At 56.2% G+C, this 19225-nt stretch overlaps 1 protein-coding gene across 1 annotated transcript; it reads left to right on the forward strand.

The window, feature by feature from the left end:
* The first annotated feature begins 179 nt into the window (after nt 1–179).
* Nucleotides 180–19086, forward strand: NPHP4 (nephrocystin 4). Its single transcript, XM_050322530.1, is given in 30 exon segments — nt 180–430; nt 658–872; nt 1341–1472; nt 3103–3275; nt 3592–3656; nt 3907–4062; nt 4804–4940; nt 5364–5530; nt 5612–5738; nt 7197–7379; nt 7502–7631; nt 9836–9882; nt 10551–10741; nt 10845–11036; nt 11662–11774; nt 11777–11848; nt 12101–12261; nt 12667–12847; nt 13720–13836; nt 14031–14110; nt 14265–14482; nt 14580–14769; nt 14922–15005; nt 15101–15257; nt 15574–15659; nt 16531–16616; nt 16718–16889; nt 17410–17589; nt 18410–18553; nt 18670–19086. Coding segments are annotated over 29 exon segments (4020 nt in total). The 5' UTR covers nt 180–430; nt 658–734; the 3' UTR covers nt 18811–19086.
* The last annotated feature ends 139 nt before the right edge of the window (nt 19087–19225 follow it).

Below are 19225 nucleotides of genomic sequence, written 5' to 3' on the forward strand. Positions count from 1 at the left end.
GCCCTGCCCCGCCCCGCCTGGCCCCGCCCCGCCCGCCGCCCATTGGCCGCGCCGCCCGCCTCTCGTGCCGCATGCAAATGACGAGAGCGCTGAGCCTCCCCCATTGGTTGAGGTGCCGGCCGGGCCCAGCGCGAGGCCCCGCCCCGCGCGGTGCGGCACCATCGCCCTAGTAACCCGAAGCTGAGCCGGGCGCGACCACCTCCCGAGGGGGGGGCGACCGATGCTGCCGCCGCCGCTTCCGCCTCGCTGCCGCATCCCGCGCCTCTGCGGGATCGCCCCGGTATCGTTCCGCCTCCTCATCTCTCCTCTTCCCGCAGGCGAGGGTGCGCGGGAGGCGGGCGGTGGAGCGGTGAGCGGCGGCGGCGCGTCCTTTACTCCCCTTGGCCCGGCGCGCGGTTGGTCGGGCCCAATAAGATGGCGTCGGGGCGCGGTGAGTGAGCGGGGGTGTGGGTGCTTCGGGATGGTCCCGGTCCCACGGGTGGGGGTCCCATGGGTGTGTGGGCGGGCGGGCCTAGGGCCGGCCCCGGCTGTACCTGTGTGTGCGTCCCCAGGCGGGTGCGGGGCGGGCTGGGTGTGGGCAGCGGCGCGTCCCCACCCACGTGCGCGTGGGTGTGCGGGGCTGTGTGTGCTGACCGTGCGGGATCCGTGTTCCCGCAGGCTGCGTGTCCTCCGCTGTTCCAGCCCCGCGCCCGCCGTAGCCGGCGCCGGGAGGCAGCGGCGACCCCCGGAGCGCGATGGGCGAGTGGGAGCGGGTGTTCCGGCAGCACCCGCCGCTCCCGCCGCACCCGCAGCGGGGCCGCGCCCGCCCCTCGCCCCGCTCCGCCGCCTTCCGCTGCGTCCTCAAGTACCTGCACGGCGCTGCCCTCGCCCAGGTAGGGGGGCTCAGCCCTGCGGGACGACCCTGGCAGTGTGTTGCTGACCCCGTGGCTTTTGCCCAGTCCTACAGTTCACAAAATCATGGAATGGTTTGGGTTGGGCAGGGACTCCTGCCACTAGACTAGGTTGCTCCAAGCCCCATCCAACCTGGACAGATGGGGAAGCCACAGCTTCTCTGAGCAACCTGTGCCAGTGCCTCTCCATTAGCACTTGAACATTTGTTGCCCCTTTATTCTGTGCTTAACATTCAGCTTTCCCACTTTTCCTTTGCTCCATTAGTCCCTCGCTTCCAGGCAGGTCCTGCAGCAATGCATGAAGGTGTTGGTGGCCATGTGCCCAAACTGGGCATCCCTTAGAAAAGGGGAATTATCTGTCCCCTCTCACCAAAGCGTGTTCTGAGCTCTGAGGGTGCAGAGCTGGCGTGTCCCTGAGCATCCCCAGTGCTGGTGTGTTGTGCCTTGCAGGGAGCCGAGTACCAGCTGCGCCTGTCCCTTTTCGATGCCACCTACCACCACTTCTTTGGGAGGACGTGGAGGAGCGGCTGGCAGGCTGCCTGCGCTGCCCCACCACGCTCGTCCAGGGCAACGTTCAGCGAGGTAGGGGGCTCTGTGGGTCTGGGGAAACGCAGCACCAAACCCTTTTCCTTCCCGACGCTTCCCGCTTTACGCATGGTTTATTGGGATTGGGAAATTGGGGTGCTGGGTAACCCGTGGGGCTGGTGCCACCATGGGAGCAGCAATGTGCCACCATGTGCCACCTGCTGTGCTCAGAGGCAGCAGCAGAGAGCAGTGTTTCTCCACAAGTGGGAATGAGGGGAGTGAGCAGCTGCCTACCCTCCAGCACACACACTTCTCTGTGTCTGGGAACTAAACTCTTCCAAAGCTGGGCTTCCATCAGCTGCTGATACCAGCAAACCAAGGTGTCCCTTACCAGGGAGATCCTGTTGCCCCATGGCGTGACCCACAGCCAAGATGTCACGTTTTCCAATTCATCGCTCCTGTTTCCACTCCTCAGCGCTGCAGGTGAAGTGAAGCACAGCTTGGTGCTATGCTCTGCCTTCATTTACACTACCAGCAGCATTGAGGGGTGTTGACGTGTGTGTTTCTTTCCCAAGTGTTTCAGTACCATCCCACTCCAGCTTGTTTTGAAGAGGAATGGATTAAAACTAGGGCAGAGAGAGCTGTGGAGAAAGCTGGATGCTGGGAGGAGCTGCCTTTCCAAACACATTCCCTGTGTCTGCAGGCTTCCCTGGTGTTTACCATGTGGCTGGGAGAAGCTGGGAGGAGTTTTGGGGTGTTGAGGGACTGTGTTACAGCCTCTCTGCAGTGGCTGAATTGTGTTGCCTGTCCCTGCAGCTGCAGGGCTTGGAGTCTGGCACAGGGGTGGGATCTTTCAACTGCACGGTAATCAGCAGGTCAGTGTTGTGAGGAGCTCAGGTGGAGGTGCTGCCTGCACACTCACCAGCCTTGCCAGAGCAGGATGGCTGGAGGGCAGGGATCAGGGTCTGCAGGTGTGGTGGATTTTGTCCTCAGGGTTTAGGAGAGAGGAAGGCCCTGTCACAAACCACTGTGTGCGTTCAGTGGCACATGGGACCCACTGTAAGGGGCCCCCTGCCTTTGCAGAGCGAGCTTTGCTCTGCAACCAGAGGTCAGGTTGTTAAAGCAGCACCTTGCAATAAAGGCTAATGGAATAACAATTTATGTCCTGGGGTTGATGTGGGAATGTCTCACTCTGTTATCCCTTCCTGACAGCCTGTGATTGCAGTGAATCTTTTCTCTCCAACAGTGCGGTAATGAGTTTTTAATAGAAAGATTAATCTAGCTTTAAATCCTGTCTGGGGAGGTGACCTGTGTCCCGTCCCCTCCTGCCCTCATGTCCAGACCACCCCCATCTCTCTCCCTGTTTCAGGAGGGTTTCCAGCTCCTTTGACTGGCTCTAATGCTGTAGGGTCAGGGTGCATTGAAGCCCTGCTCGTTTGGTGTCTGCAGCCTGTGAGTTACCCTCGACAGTGGGTGATGACAACAAAAAAGTTTTTTAAAAAAGGGATAATAACATTTGAGATTTAAGGAGTTGAGATTTCTTAGTAGTGTCTGAGATCATTTGCCTGGAAGTTTTAGTGGATGTTCTGGTTGTGCCACTGGCTGTCCCAGTGCAGAAGGCATTGCTCTGCCTGCCCCTGCTGCTGCCAGCTCTGGAATACCCCAAATCTTTTTTTTCCCATCCCAGACTGTTTACTTCCACACCTCCTTGAACCACCCTGGCATCGTCGCTGTTGTGGAAGTGGTTGTGAAGGCCAAGAAAGGGGATGAGGGCTCTCAGCACCTTTCCTGTGGCTTTGGAATCATCCCCCTCTTCCGCGGCAGATCTGAGGCGACAGACCCAGCTACTGAGGACAGAGCGTAGGTTCCCCTGCTGCTAAGTGACAGGCCAAGCTATGAATTGGGGTGGCTGTGTGCATGGCTGCTCTGGGGGAAGAAAGGGTGGTCCTGGGGCTGCAGAAACAAAGACAGCATTTAGAAACCTGGAATTCTTCATTCTGGGGAAAAGCAGTGATGGATTTGGGAGGAATGCCTGTCCCTTCTCTAAAGAACAAGGCTTTTGCAGAGTAGGTGGGGGCTGAGCAGGGGCCTCATGGAAGGTGGAGATGTAATGGAGGATGGAGATGTGCCTCAGCATGGATTTACTGACCGCTGCATGTGTGCTCTCTGCTTTCAGGCTGAAGCTGTACCATGGCACGCCGCGTGCCCTACTGCACCCACACTTCCAGGACCCTGCGGAAAGTAAGCAGCAGCCAGATGTGGCATCTTGGTCCCTTCTTGCTGGCTTCTCTTACCCAAATGTGTGTCGTGCATGTCTGGTTAATGTGAGATGTGATCCGTGCCCTGGTACTTTTGCCTTGCTGCCAGCTGGGAACAGCCAGGTTTTCCTTTGCTCCTAGCACATGTGTTCACAGGTAATGATTCCTTCAACACTGGCTCTGTGAAGCTGTCTCCCCACTTTTGGTCACTTGGGGTTCTTTCTTTTCTTCAGAGAACAAATACCTGATGGTGATGGAGAAGAGCCACCTGCAGTATGCCCTGAAGCCCCACCAGCCCCTGGAGATGATATTTCACCTCCTTCCTGAAAACCTGCTGATATCTGGGCTGCAGACTGTTCCTGGCTTGCTGCCAGCATGTGGGGACATGAGTAAGGGCTCCTTCCCTTTCCCTCTGCCTGTGCTGCTCCTCCTGAAGGCACAGGATCCCCAGGAGACTGCAGGCAGGGTGCTGGGATGGGATTTCTGGGAGCACCCTTGGATTCTCTGCGGTGCTGCCTCCTAGCAAGGGCTGCCTCCTGGCAAGGCCCCCTCTGTGCGGGGCCGCAGCCCTCACGTTCAGAGCTCAGCCTGGAAGATGTTAAAATGGCTCAGTCTGTTCCCTGTCTGTTAATTGCTTCGCTCTTGGGAAGCTGCTGCTAGGGATAAGTGATGGTTGGTTTAATTACAGTCATTCAGCAGAGTCTTAGGAACAGGCCTTGCAGCTTGTTTAAACTCCTTGGTGGTAGGTTCAGGATTACTGGGGTCTGTCAGGTTTAGGGGATGAGCTCTTGCCTGCTCAGCCCTCATTAATCTCTCCCTATGGCACACTGCCCTTTGAGCTGCTGCAATTGAAATGCGTGAGATGAAGATTCAGAGGATAAAAATTCCTCACAGTTCTGCAGCTGAATTATTCTTCAGCTTCCTGCCTGGAAAACCCACTGCTTATGGCTTTGGGGTTTTAACTGTTGCTGCTGAAGCTGAGTGAGGTCTCCAAAGCAGCCGAGTCCCCGCGGGTGCTCAGCCCTGTGCTTGGAAGCTGAGTGGGCAGAGCCACCACTATGGCACCACAGCACAGCAGTGGTGGCTTTGTGTTTGCTTGGGAAACCTGTGGCCACCACTTTGTCTTTCAGGTGACTGCTTCCAGAAGCCCCGGCTGATGAAGGCGGTCACCTGCTATCTGGAGCAGTTGTCTGTCCGGCTGTACCCTTCCTTGGAGGAATTTGAGGAGGAACTGCTGGACTTCCTGAACAGCGATCGCTTACTTCAGGTAAGTAACGTACTGGGAGGGTGGGGAGGCCCTGGCACAAGTTGCCCAGAGAAGCTGTGGCTACCCCATCCCTGGAAGTGTTCAAGCCTAGACTGAATGAGGCTTGGAGCAATCTGGTCTAGGGAAAGGTGTCCCTGCCCATGGCAGGGAGTTGGAAAAAGATGACCTTATGGTCCCTTCCAACCCAAACCATTCCATGATTCCATATTTCTAGGTGCTGCCAATGCAGTCAGGTCAGGGGAAGGCACAGTGCAGAGCAGTAATGCCACTGCCTTCTTTATGGGTGGGGTGGAAAAAGTCAGATAAATGATACTTGTACATTTGTTTCGCTCGGAGTTTCCAATTTTTGTTTTGCTGGGGGACTGACACTGTGCCGTGCCATGGCACTTCACTGCCTGAGCCGTGCCAGCTTTCCTGTCACAGGCTAACGCCATGCCGGACGGTGAAGAGGTGGCTGTCCGGGAGCGGCGGCTGCACGTCGGTGTCCACAATGGCCTGCGCTTCGTCCGGGTGCCGCAGGTCGCGGTGCTGGTACCAGAGACAGAGGCGGTGCCAGGCGGCTGCCGGGGGGCGTCCGGCTCCAGAGCCAGGTAAAGGGGCAGCCCTCTGCCACTGGTGCAGCTTCTCTCCTGCACTGGATGCTGCCACAGCCAGTTCTTCATCCTGCACAGGGATGCAGGTCAAGCCCTGGTGCTGAGGAGCCGCATCCACCTAAATGAAATGGTCCCTCACCCAGCATTCAGCGTCTGCTTCCAGCTGGAATACGTCCTGTGCAGCGCAGGGAGAGCCGGTGGGAAGGTAGGTCTGAGTGTGCATGTGCCTCGTCTCCGTCCTCTGTGGAAGAGCAGAGATCCTGCTGGAGGAGTGAGCCCTGTTCAGAACTCCTTCCTCTGCCTGTTTTGCCATCCTGCTCCTCCAGGTCACAGCAGCTCCTCGCTGCATGGCTGCGCTGCCTAACGAAGGGCTCTACAAAGTGCCTGGGTGTTTTCTGCAGCACTGGGTGAAATACCCTGCAAATGGGCTTGTTAAATCATTTTAATTACATGGGTTGCATTTCTCCACCGTGTAGATGGAGGAATGTAGCCCGCAGCAGTCCCATAGTGCGTAGTGTTCTGGCAAGCTAATTTGGAAAATTTCATGGGTTTTTTAATATAAAAAAGGTTTCTCTTTAGAATTTAACATTTATGCTGAAAAGAGGTTAACTCCTCCCACATTTTTTTCTTTTTTTTTTTTTTTTTTCCCCCTCCTTGAATGCTGAGGTTTTTCCAGGTGCTCCAGCCTGAAGTTTTCAAACCATAAAGCCAGGAGAAGTCTCTGAGCTTGGTCTCTGCAGTCAATACACTCTCACCTATTTACTGATTGTTTACTTGCATTTCAGTTTAACCTTTCTGCAGGTTAAACCCAGCTCAGTGAGCACTGTGTGTCCTCTCCAGAGACCCTGTGCTGTTGGAACCATTGGCTCCAGGCTGGTTGAATTGATGGCCCAGTGTTCGTTGGGAGGCTTTAATCATCCTGCCAAGATATTTGTTGAAAATGCAGTGAATGTCTCTTGTTAGAGCTGTCCAGAACCAAAGTGAGGGAAATGGGTATTTTTAAAGTGGGATATGTGTGCCAGACCAGAGGGATTTGTACTGAACTTTGCAGCTGGAAATTTTGTTGAGTCCAGCTCTGTTGGAAAGTGGAAGCCCAGCATCCCAGAGGCTCAGAGCTCCAGAGGCAGGTCCATTTGGCTGTGCTGGGAGCACTGGCTGGGGCAGTGGCAGAGCAGGTTCCTGTGGCACAGCCCTGGGGCAGAGCAGTTAATCCCAAAGCCGCTTGTGGAGCTGATCACCTTGTCCTGTTCTCCATGCCATAATTAGCTGTGAGGGGGATGGTGGGTGCTGGAAGAAACCTCTCTTGCTTCTGTGCCTCTCCTTTGATTTGAGGGAGTCTGTGGATGTACCAGGTAAGTGGAAGCCTTTCCCCTTTGCTAGGGATAGGGGTCAAACAGGTATCCCTTCATGCTGCTGTTTGAGCAAGGGGTTACAGAGAGATTAGGTGCTCTAATTAGGTGCTCCCTACAGAGAGATTAGGTGCTCTAGAGGAAAGTGAAATGTCTCCAGAACGGGATGAAGGCAGTGGCTTCTGTGACACCAGAGCCAGGTGTGGGGAGGTGTGGTGGGAGGTGAGAGCCAGTATCTGTCTGGCAGCACCGATTCCCTGGTCCTGGTGGTGAGGTGGGTCTGCTTGGCACTCACCGTGCTCCCCGTCCCACAGGCCGTGCCCGGCGGCACCCGCGGCGAGGCGGCCGACATGCGCTCGGTGCGCTGGGCTGTCTGGAGCCCCGGCCCGGGCACCAGTGACACAGAGGTGGTCCTGCCCCTGCGTGGCGGTGCCCACCGTGGTCCCTGCCAAGCCTTGGTCTACCGGATGCCACCAAGCAGCAGGAGCTCCCGGCAGGTAAGGGCTTGCTGGCCCCTGGCAGCTCTGCCTGGCGCTGCAGGGCGAGGGAGCCGCTGTCAGAGGTAGGAGGGAGGCTGCATGTAGCATGCTGTCTGAAAGCATTTCGTTTTCAATTTCAGGGGAAGCACGTGGAGTCTGGGACTGTCCAATTCCGTGTTTCTACTGATTCGGAAGAACATCTTGTAACTGCTGCGGAGATCCTATGTAAAGACAGGGACGAGTCGGAGCAGCCTCCTACGCCATCGCTGAGTGAGTGTTTTCCAGCTTACTGACATTTAAAATATAGAGCGTGGCACTGGTGTCTGCTTGGGAGAGAAAACACGACTTCAGCGAGTTTCACTGAGCTAGTTATGAATTACTGGAGTGAATCAAGTTTCTGTCAAGTTGAATTCAGCTCTGACTTTTTAACTTGCAAAATTCCCCTGTGATAGTATTGCTGAGCCATGTGCAGAATCCCCAGGGACTGCTAGCTCTGCCCCAGCTCACTCCCATTCCAGGTCATCCTGATGGCAATGGGGACAGCAGCCACACCAGCAACACGTTCTCGCTCCCAGTACTGCTGCACCTCCCTCTGGGCTCTGAGTCCTTACAGATATGGGGACAGGAGGGACGTCAGTTAAAGGCCGAGGAAAAGAAGGAAGAATAATAATCTGTTTGTGCTGCTGCTGAGGAGGTGTGACAGCAGGCTGGGTTCGATGGGCATGTGCAGGGTGTGCTGCTGCCTGGCTGGGGAAGAGCAGGGTGCATGGATACATCTGTCTGTAGTTTGGGCTGCCGGTGGTCGAGGTTCCAGCACCTGCCTGCTCTGTTGGATATGGAAGGAAAATTGCTGTGGGTTTGGGCACAAGGCTGTGTCCATGCACTGCACTTCTGGAAATCCTCTCTGGCTTGTTTTCCTCTCATCTCCCTTTTGTGACTGGTGGAAGCAAACTCCCCTTTCCTCTGCAGTGCCATTCCTGCTGGAGTCCTAGATATGTCTCAGGGTGATGCTCCAGACATCTGGCAGCATTCCAGTGTTACAGCTCCCTCAGTTCTCTGGTCAGCCACTCGGTGCCAGCCTGCAGGCTGGGTGATGCCCACTGCAGCCAGGTACCTGTTCCATGCCAGCTCTGATGCTGTGGTGCCTTCCACAAGATGGCAGTGGCACCATGGCTTTGCTGTGACAAATCCTGTCTTTCTGACAGCAAGGAACCAAGACTGCCGCTGGGGGGGAACTTTGTAGAGGCAGTCTTTTGGGAATAGATGAAGGGGGTCTGGTGATGTCACGGGGTTTGCCTCCCTGTAGCATGGGCTGCGTCATGGCTGGTACCTTCCTGGTGCTGCTTGGAAGGTTCTCCTGGTGCCTTTCAGCTGGGGGTGGCCGGTATGTTGATGGAGTTGTGGTGTGGTGAGGGGAGAGGGGAGTGAGTGTTGATGGTGGGCTTCCAGCCTGGTTCTGGTGTGGTGTGCTCCATCCTGGGGAGTGGACTGGGGCACAGGCTGTGCCTGGCAAGGAGAGACCCAGCAGGGCAATTTTCAAGGATGAGCTGCATGGCATTTCCCTGTCTCCAGAAGGCTTGTGGCACCAGGGAGAGCCTGGGAAGTGCAGCAGTGGTCCTGGAGCTGTGCCCCTCCAGCCTGTACCCCAAGCTGCTGAAGAGACCATTGGGTTCACTTTTTTGTAGAGTTCCATTGGGAAACATGCTGCTGGTCTGGCCCAGGGGAGGCCAAGTGCTTCTTCTGCCCCCTCAGCTGCTGGTGGCGCTGATGGATCCATCCATCCTCTCCTTAACACAGGCCAAAGCCTTCCCAACTGAAAGGAAACAGTATTTTAGGCATGAGAGAGATGGGGTGGTTTCCTTTGCACAGCAGCCAGCATGGAATAGCTGGGATATACGTGGTGGGGAAAGCAAAATAAGGTCTCAGCATCACGTGGATGCAGAGATGGAACATCTGTGCCCCCACTCTGCTGCGAAGGACCCGCGGCTCCTCGAGCTCAGCTGTGCCAGCGCCAGTGAGCAGCCAAATATAAACACTCTAAAGCTCCCACTGTTTCGGGGCACAAATGCATGAACAGATGAAGGGAGTGACAAGAAATAACAGAGATGCAACAAAAACCTTAAGTATCCTAAAACTTTCACGTCTCATTAAGCATCCCACTTAGGCAGCACTGCGTGGCCGTTGGGCACCGCGGCACTGTCAGAGGATGGAGGAGCTGCTGTTTGCAGCAGGGTTAGCCTGATTCCCAGCAAAATAACGGATGGATCTGGAGACGTGCTATGTTAACCCTCAGGCATCACTCTTATTGGATAAATAAGTCAAAAGAAGTGGTTAAGCAATGGTAAGCAGCTTTGCTGCACTGCCTTCACCCCCAAAATTGAAAAGGGCCATCTGGGAGGATGGGAGTGTTCAGTGGTGGTGGGTGCCTGGGGGTGACAGCTCTGCTACAGCCTCTCTCCTGTCGCTCTCCACAGGAGTGCCAGCCCCACGGCAAGTGTCTACCTCCTCACGGGGACCAGGGGTAAGTGCCACGGGCACCAGCGGACGTGGGTGGTGGGTAGTGGCATTCCCAGGATGGCACACATGCATCCTTTGCCTGTTTTCCTGTCTGCTGTGGCCACTGAATGTCCTTAAGTCCACCTCTTCCAGGCAGCAAAACAGATCCTGCCTGTGAAATGTGGGGAGAGGTTCCCTGAGCTCTTTTCACGCCCCAACAGTGTTGGTGAGGGCAGCTCTGGTTTTTGGCAGCCCAGATTCGCTGGGCCCTCTTGTCCCTGGTATGTGCTGACAGTGACACACAGTTTGTGTGGAGCTGCTGGGATTTAAGGAGACCTATGAATGCCAAGAGCCTTCTTTATGCTGTTTTATATCTTGATGCAGGATTCAATGCACACAAATATTTTTGATGAAATGAAATGTCTCATAAGGCCACATTAAGCAGTTTGATCTTCCTGCTGCATTTGCCATCCCTCCTCTTGTCAGGGAGTGAGCAGCAGGGAAATGGCAGCAGAGGTGTGAACCCTTACGTGGCCGAGCTACGCTGCTTCTTGGTGGAATGGCAATGCTGGCACACGTGGCAGCTGAGCTCCTTTAGCATGGAGGGGCTGCTGGCCCACCTTGCCTTGGGGGGCTGCCTCGGGGAGCTGTCCTGGGGCTACAGGCGCTCATGACTTGTCACTCTCCCTCAAGCTGTCTGTGTCCCAGCTTGTGGCCTCACCACGGGGCAAGGACCAGACCCCGCCGCAGGATGGGGGCATCACCCACCTGGAGGCCGACCTTGGCTCACCGGACGCAGAGCCCGGTGCCAGCGACCAGCTGCGGGCGCTGCCCTTCACCCCGCTGCAGGTGCCCATGGCTGCCGTGGGTCTGCAGGCAGGCAGGTGATGCTCAGCTCCCCTTCCCCAGGCTCCTGTGTCCCCATCGCCTGGCCCACTAGGGTCCCCCCAGCCACTCCCGTGCAGCTCACCCCTATTTCTCCCTCAGCTCCTGCGTGTCACTCTCCCGCGCCTCCCTGGCACGCCTGCACGCCGCTGGCTTTCCGGAGATCCTGGACCGCAACCAGGAGCCAGTGGAAATCTCAGAGCCAGTGGAGCTAGGCAGTTTCAACCCACGGCTGGAGGAAGCTGACCCTCTGCAAGGCAATGAAATAATCCTGCAGTTCCTGGCTTTTGGCAGGTGGGATGGCAGCTTGTGGTGGTACCTTCTGTGGGCAGATCTCAGGGGACTCCTGGACAGAGTCCTTTCCCCACATCCTCCTACCTGCTCCCCTGCTTGGGCAGGAGAAGTCCTTGCTGAGGTGCCTCTTCCTCCAGCATCCACCATGGAGGCAAACCCCGAAGGGTTTTATGATGATGCTCTTGTCCTTTCCAGGCACTCTTAAGTCATAATCCATTTTTTTTTAATTGGACCCATGAGCCACAATGTGATGTCAGAACTTGTTAATGCAGGGTTTCTCCAGAAATGCAAATGCAGTTGGGAAAGTTGGCACCCGAGGGGTGGCTTTGGCTGGATAAGGCCCTGCTTCTGTTTTTTCCGTGGCTGGCAGCATGCTGTGAGAAGGTAACGCTGCCTTTGCTGGGCGCCTCCATCACAGCATATGGCAGGAGACAGCTGGAATTACTAAGCTTTTTGGAAAGTTAAGGCAAACCGTATGGCTGCTGTCTTCAGAGAAGTCCAAATACTTGTGATGCTGCCAATCTTCTCTTGTTCTTCTGTCTCTTGGCATGTGCCAAATGCATGAGGAGCTTGTGATGGGACAGCAGCGCCGTGCCACAAGCTAACCCAAACCCTTCCCCTCAAGGGATGCCCAGGGCAGCGTGGAGGGGCCATGGCCGAGGACCATCTTCCTCACCTTCCAGTTCTACCGTTTCCCGCCGGTCACCACGCCACGACTGCAGCTGGTCATCACAGATGGGGGTCGGTGACCGGGCTGGCCGTGCCGGCACAGCTCCTTGTCCGGGTGAACAAGGATGGGACGCTCAGCACCAGTAAGCTCTGGTTTTAGCATCTCTGTGTGGCTGCTCCTCTTATTTGGGCAGATTTGGGCTTGCCTCCAGGCTGAGGGATGGGCTGGTGTCTGTTAATAGCAAACCTCTGCTGGTTTGCACCCTGTGACAAACATTCAAAATGTCTGGTGTTTGAAGTATGTCACTGAGTGCTGGAGGGCTGAGGTTCACGTGGAGGCTGCCTGGCTCCCACCACACCAAGCACTGTGACTGTGGTGTTGTGGTGTCTTGCAGGGCCCCCGGGCTTGCAGCTGAAGTACATGGTGGATCCGGCTTTCCTGCGGCCTGGAGAGCAGCGCTGGTTCCTGCGGTACCTGGCTGAGCACAGCCTCCAGATCGACGTCTGGGATGGAGACTCCCTGCTCCATGTTGGGTCCGCTGCTGTTAAACTGGAGGTATTGGTTAGATTGAAGGTCTTTGTCCTTGAGCCTCTGTGACTCCTAATGCTGATGGACTGCCCTTCCTGTACAGAGGGCCAGGGAACAGCGTGGCTCTCCCTTTGGTCCTGTGTTGTGATGCCTTTGTCCTGTCCTCACGTCTTCAGTAATGGAGCTCCACTCAGCCCCTCTGTATAACCCAGTCTGGTGTCAGCCCTAATTGTGAGATTTGTTGTCTTCTCTTCCAAAGTGATGGCAAAGCATTAACTTTCTTCCCCTTCCCTGGAACTCCATCAGTATTTTAGAACTAGACCCTCCCGGAGCCAGGACATCCAGTGGCATCCTTACCCAGAGCCCTTGACCTCCTGGACCAGACTACCCAGTAACTCATTGTACCTTCCCTGTCCTTGCCCTTGTCCCCAGCCCCTGCTGCGCCAGGGCCAGGCGGCCGTCAGGACCTACCATGAGCTGGAGGTGGCCACGACGGAGTACGAGCCGGACGGGCCGGTGCTGGGCCGGGAGGCGCTGCGGCCCGGCGCCCTGCGGCCCCTCGGCGTCCGCGTGGCTGTGAGGGGCCGCCTGCACCTCTGCCTGGCCAACGTCGGTGAGAGCCCACTGCCAACACAGCCCAGGGGCTTGGGTGGGACACGCAGTGCATGGGGCTGTACCTGAGTGAGAGCCAGCCTGTCGAGGGCGGCGTCCTTCCCAGAACCTGCCGGCTGTTTTTATTTTATATATTTAATTTCATGTCCTATAAATGTGCAGTGACTCCAGGTTTTAAAATCTTATCTTCAGAGGAAAGATTAGCTCCCTATAAGATATCTTAAATCGTCATTTCCATACTTTGCCTGCAAAGGGCCGATAAGCTCCTGGGAAGGAGAATCTGAGATTCACAACCCAGGGAGAGGTTTAGCTTGCACCCCGCCAAAGGAGAGGGAGGGAGGAAGCAGAGCTGCTGCACTAGGACAGCAGCTGCCTTTGATTGGTGTTTTTCCCATCGTCTTTTTTATTTTTAAATTTCCAAATATTGTTAAAAACAGGATGGCAAAGCTTGGTTCTCCTGCCCAAAGGTTGAGGACAGGATGTGTAAGCTGGTTAAATACTCACTGGGTTTAGAGCCTTGTCTGACTGTGCTTGGCACAGCCTTTGTGGGAGTAGGGACATGCAGCCACGCATGGCTGTGCTGGTGGCAGTGCCACAGCTCAGGGAGGGAGAACACAGAAGTGAAAGCAGGAGCCAGTGAGGGGCTCGGGAGGGCATGTGCTGTCAGTGCCACTCTTGCTGGGCAGGCGGCTGTGTGGTGGAACAGGTTTCGGGGAGCACAGTGCGGCTCTCAGGGCATCCTTGGCCTCCAGATATTCCCTCCTGCTTGTGTAACTTGACTGAACAGAGCTGCAGGGAGATAAGAATTGGCACTAGATTTTATAACAATGAAAATGGATGGTTTCTACTCACTCTTGTCTCTGCTCATGGCAGGTCACACGTGTGAGGAGATCTCGGGGCAGCTGCCATCCCAGTCCCGCATTGTCCCTGCAGCAGACAGCACTGTCACCATTCCAGCTGGCAGCTGGCATTCCCTGAACGCTGGCAGGGGTGAGTGCTGCCAGGATGGGGTTTGGCCTGTCCCACCATGGGTTCAGGTGGGCAGGGTCTGTGCCCCTGCATTGCCAGCTGTGGGTCAGCTGCCACCTCCAGCACTCCCCTTCGTGGCCCCGCAACATTCTGGGGTGCTGGGGCTGCACTGTCCGGGGGTCCCTCACTGGTGCCATGGTGCTCTCTCCTCACAGGCGGGCGGACGGTGCGGGCACGGAGGTTGGTGGATGTGGACGGCGAGCTGGAGGCCGCCCTGCGCAGTCGCCGGCCAGAAGTGAGCCTGACACCCCCTGGGTGCCTCCAGTGAGGCCACGGCCACCCGCTGGCACCGGCTGTGGCACATGGTGCTGGTGTGGCTGAACGAGGAGGGCACAGGGGCCAGGGACCCCATGGCGGCTCCAGGCTTACAGTCCCTTCCCTCCTGGCAGGGCTGGCCGAAGCAGCGTGCCTGGGACCTGCAGGTCATCGACTCCTACCGGGATCACATCAAGGGCGAGAGCATCTACCAGATGCTCAGCCAGGCCATCACGACCACCCGCACTGTCCACGCCGTGCTGGGGACGGCCGAGTTCTTCGAATTTGCCCTGAAGAACCCGTACAGCATCCAGCACACCGTTACCATCGAGGTGGACCACCCTGAGCTCAGGTGGGGGTCAAAGTGGGGTCACCCCTGTGTGTGTGGGGTGATGCCAGGGTGGTACCAGTTTCCAGCCAGTCCTCACCTCTGCTGCTCGCTCTCCCAGTGTCATACTGGACCCGAGGGAGTGGCGCCACTTTAAGGAGCTGACCAAGAGTGTTACGCCAGTGGAGGAGGAGATGTTCCATCTCCGTGATGACCTCAAGCCTCAGGTCTACCTGCGTCCCAGTGAGACTGTCCACATCCCCTTCAAATACCAGACCTTCTCCGCAGACCCTGCTGTCACTGCCGCGCAGGTAAGCACGGGCCCCTCTTTTGAGCTGTTCCCAAAAGGAAGTGTTCCCTTGGCTGTATTTGCCGATGCAGAGGAGTGTCCTGTGGCCTCAGAGAGCACTGTGCAGCCACAGCAATGCTGCATCCTGAGGCAACCCACTCTTGCACCCTGCAGGGGCCATCTGGGCTGGGTGCCAGTGCCAAAACAGACACCCCCTCCCTTGGGAAGAGCGGGACCGGGCGGACCAAGCTCATCCAGGTTAGAGAGCCAGGTGAAACACTGCTCAAGGGGCTGTGTGGGTGGAGCAGCATCACTGGAGAACCCCATCCCTCTCCCAACGGCCCCCGGGACAGGTCTCCTTCCAGGTGAGCGGGGGAAAGCCCATTGCACTCCTGCGGGTGAAGGTGGAGCCACAGCCCCACGTGGTGGACCAGACCTTCCGCTTCTACCACCCGGAGCTCACATTCCTGAAGAAAACCATTCGGCTGCCACCCTGGCACACCCTCCCTGGTGAGTCTGCGGCGTGCCCGTCAGGGCACAGTCTGTTCTCTCTTAGTCGGCATCTGTGGTTCACGGGGCCTTCCTGGAGACATAGCAGCATCCAGAGAGCACATTGCTGCTTCCTCACCCCTTCAAAGTACTGGGTTCCTCACTTCCTCTCTATCCACCTTTGTCCATTAATGTCATCCCCAATTCCCCACACCAATTCACCCTTGTGGTTTGCTGGCAGCCCAGTGTGAGGGGTTCTGTGTATGGCTGTGTGGGCACACGGGAGTGGCATAGGCAGAGAAGAGGCTCAATCATTTTCCTTGGTCCTGGTCCGCAGGCACACCGGTGGGGGTACCAGGGGGACAGCCTGAGATGTTTGTTCGTTGCAGCGACCCCGACATCATTTGCGAAACCAAAAGCTTGGTATGTTACCCTTCAGCATCACTGTCCTTTGCATCCTTCTCCCGCGGGTTGTTTTGGTTGGTAGGGAGCTGCCAGCGTGGGTGCAAATACGGAGCATCCCCGAGTACTAGCTCGTGGCAGTGACACACTGGCAGCGATGAAACAGGAACTGCATTTTATTCGCAATTAAAAGGAGCTGCATTGTTTTGGTGGGGGAGGCTGAACGTTGCCCCTTATCGCGTCGCGCTGTGCTCTCCTGTTCTTTTGAGCAAGTACCAGATGATTCAGATGCTGGGGAAAAGCAGCCTTTTGTTGTGCTGGGATAGACCTTCCCTCTGCTCGGGGTATCCACACCTGCCGTGCGGTGGCAGCGTGCGGTGGGATGGTGTGTCCTCGTGTGTGCGGCAAAGCCTGTCCCTGCTGGGGGTGCTGGGGCAGCTCCGTGCCCCTGCCCTGCGCCGCTCTGCTCCCTCCTCGAGCAAGAGGCTCTCCTGGGCTGGCTCTGCAGCTGGGGGTGGTGGAAGGGAAAAATAAACTTGGGCATGTCCACGCAGATGGTGACGAGGGATAGTTGCTAATTGCTGTTGCGGAAATATGTTAGTATGGTAATTGGATTAGGGCTTGTTAGAAAACTTGCGGAAAATTTGCCAAAATTTGATTACAGATGCAGACCTGGAATGCGATAGTCATTTGTATCCTCTTTTGTAATTAAAAATATGGGAAGAGCTCAGCCAAGCTGTATAATAACTTAATAACATAGTTTAACGAGGTGCTGAAAGCATCTGCTTTCATAAGGGGGTTGGTGGTGGGTTCCTGTGTTAATGGGAAGACAGCCCTGGGATCCCTGTTACCTGGTCTCGGGGTCAACTGCTGGGATGATGCTCTGGTGCAGGGGCCTGGCGAGCCGCAGGACATCTTTCTCAAAGTAGCCGGAGGACCAAGTCCACAGATCAAAAAGTTCTTTGTTGCTATTTATACGTAAGTAGCAGTACCTCAAGGGGGTGGGGAGCACTGGCCCCAAAGGGCTGGGGAATGCTGACTCGTGTGGTGTGTGATGAGCCCTGTCTGTCCATGCACAGGGACGCCTGGCTGGCAGCACCTGTCCAGATCTGGCAGTTCTACTTGCACTCTCTGCAGCGCCTGGACGTCACCTGCACGGCCGGGCAGCTCACCCGACTCTCCCTGCTGCTGCGCGGCACCGCAGCCCCACGGAGGGTGCAGGCCTTCCCCTCCCACCCCCAGGAGCTGGAGGTAACCCCCGCAGCAGGCTTGGGGCTGAAATCCCCTCCGAGAAGGGAATGCCAGCCCAATCAGAATTATGAACAAGCGGGAGCCGTAAAGCGTTTGCGATAATTATCTTTTGATTAGCGCTGTCATGTGTAGGATCATCGGCGCGAAACCCCAGAGGGCAAATTATCTGCGTTAATGAGACCGTCTGAAGACTCACAATTTCTTTAGAATTCGTTTGGCCGCAATTGCAAATGTGAATAATAAAAGGCACAAAAACTCCATTGCCGTCCTGTAAAGAAAAGGCAAAGGCTCCCCAGGCGAAGCCTGTGAAGGGGAGCCCCTTGACTGGGAAGGCGCTGTCTGTCCCTGAGCGGCTCTTGTCCTTCCCGACATGAATGAGTTCCAGGGGATTCCTGGAAGTGGGATTCAATAGCGATGGCACAGGGCATGAGTTTTCTAAGAGCAGTTGGAGTCTAGTTGATGCTCCAAGCTGGACATTGCAGGGCTGTGGGTGGCTGTACCTCCAGGTGTTGTTCCACAGGTGGATCCAAACGGTGCCTTCCTTCTCCCCGCCAATGGCGTCCAGGACCTGTATATTGGCGTGAGGCCGCGGCGGGCTGGCAGCAAGTTCATCTACCTCAACCTGGTGGACGTGGAGTACCACCAGCTGGTGTCCTCCTGGTTGCTCTGCCTGTCCTGCAGGCAGCCCCTCATCTCCAAGGTACAGTGGCTCTCACGAGTGAGAAACACGGTGATGGTGCCGGATCGGTGGTCACAGTCCCACCAATAACCTGGGGCTGTCTCCTACTTCTTCCTCTTTCTCCATCTGTGTGTTTTTTGGCACTTGCCACCCTGAGCACACATTTAGCCCTCGGGCACTTGAATAATCTCTCTGAAGCCCCTGGTAAAATGCCTTTCAGGCTGTTTTGGAGGCAGCCCCACGCTGAGGAGCAGCAGCTCGGATGTATTCCCGGTTGTGAAATTAGAGCTGTAGCATGCTGCTTTCGATTAGCGTTGTGCTGGCGGAGGTCTTGCCTCAAAGACAGAAAATTACATTTCCTGGCTAATGTGTTCCTTCTAAAAATATTTTCCTGAACCCCTCGGTATCAAGAGAGGTTCAGATTGGCGTTTACACTGACGCCCCAGTGTCCTGCCACATGCTGCTGGTGCCGTGGGATGTTAGAGAATCAGAATAGTTTGGGTTGGAAGGGACCTTTAAAGGTCATTGAGTCCATCTAGTTATCTGAGGGAGTGCCATGGCTGTCCCCGTGGACATCCACGAATGAGCTGGAGAAGGAACTGACCAGTCTCCTCTGCTCTCCCAGCCCTTCATCCTTTGGGCTGGTAATTAATTGCTGCCGCTTTTGCTCAAAGGTGGGTTCTTTCTGCCGGCTGGCTGAGCAGATGTGAGGTGTGGGAGGGGAGGGAAGGCAGTGTGTGGGAGGCAATTCTCCATGGTTGTTTCGGGGGAGCGCCCATTGTTCTTGCTGCCCACCCTGCTGTCTGTGCCACCCCCCCCCACAGCTCCTGCTCCCCCACAGGCCTTTGAGATCTCGCTGCCTGCGGGAGGTGGGAGAGGCTGCAACAAGCGCATCACCTACACCAACCCCTACCCCTCGCCCCGGCTCTACTTCCTGTGCACCAACCGCCCCGACCTGCTGCAGTTCAAGGAGGACTCCTTTGAGGTATGTCCTGCTGCCACTACTCCCCCCTGCCAGCCCCCGGTGCTGGCCTGGGGAGGGTGGGCAGGGGAGGGGGTCTGGCCAGGTCCTGCTGCCACATCCCCCTCGCTGTCCCACAGGTGGCTGGTGGGGAAGTTTACACCATCGGGCTGCGCTTTGCCCCGAGCCAGGCCGTGGGGGAGGAGGAGATCCTGATTCACATCAATGACCACGAGGACAAGAATGAGGAGACCTTCTGCGTGAAGGTCCTTTACCAGTGAGCCCATCTGGTTCCTGCACCAGCTGCTGTGGCTTCACCAGCAGTGCCACCTTGGGGGTGCCCGTGTTGTCTGATGGGGGGTGATGAGTCCGGTCCCCTTATAGTCACCTTGCCAAACCAGGGCTCTCTCTGTCACTGGGATCCCTGGGCATTGCCCTGAGTGCCAGTGGTGCCACGTGGCTCCATCGGCACAAAGCAGGGAGAGCGGATGTGTTTGTTACAGCACTTTACAACCACAGGATCTTTATTTTTGTTAAACATGACAATATATTGGGCACTTTGGAGTCTTTTTTTTAACTTAAGAAGTTTGCAGATTTGATTCCGCGGAATATTTTTAAAGTATTTTGGATTCTACAGTGAGTTTTGTACATGCTGAAGTGGTTTTCTTGGATTTTTGATATTTTTTACTCATCCTT

The sequence above is a fragment of the Myiozetetes cayanensis genome, unplaced genomic scaffold (genome assembly GCF_022539395.1).
Source record: "Myiozetetes cayanensis isolate MyiCay16 unplaced genomic scaffold, myiCay2020 scf28, whole genome shotgun sequence".
Lineage (NCBI taxonomy): Eukaryota > Metazoa > Chordata > Aves > Passeriformes > Tyrannidae > Myiozetetes > Myiozetetes cayanensis.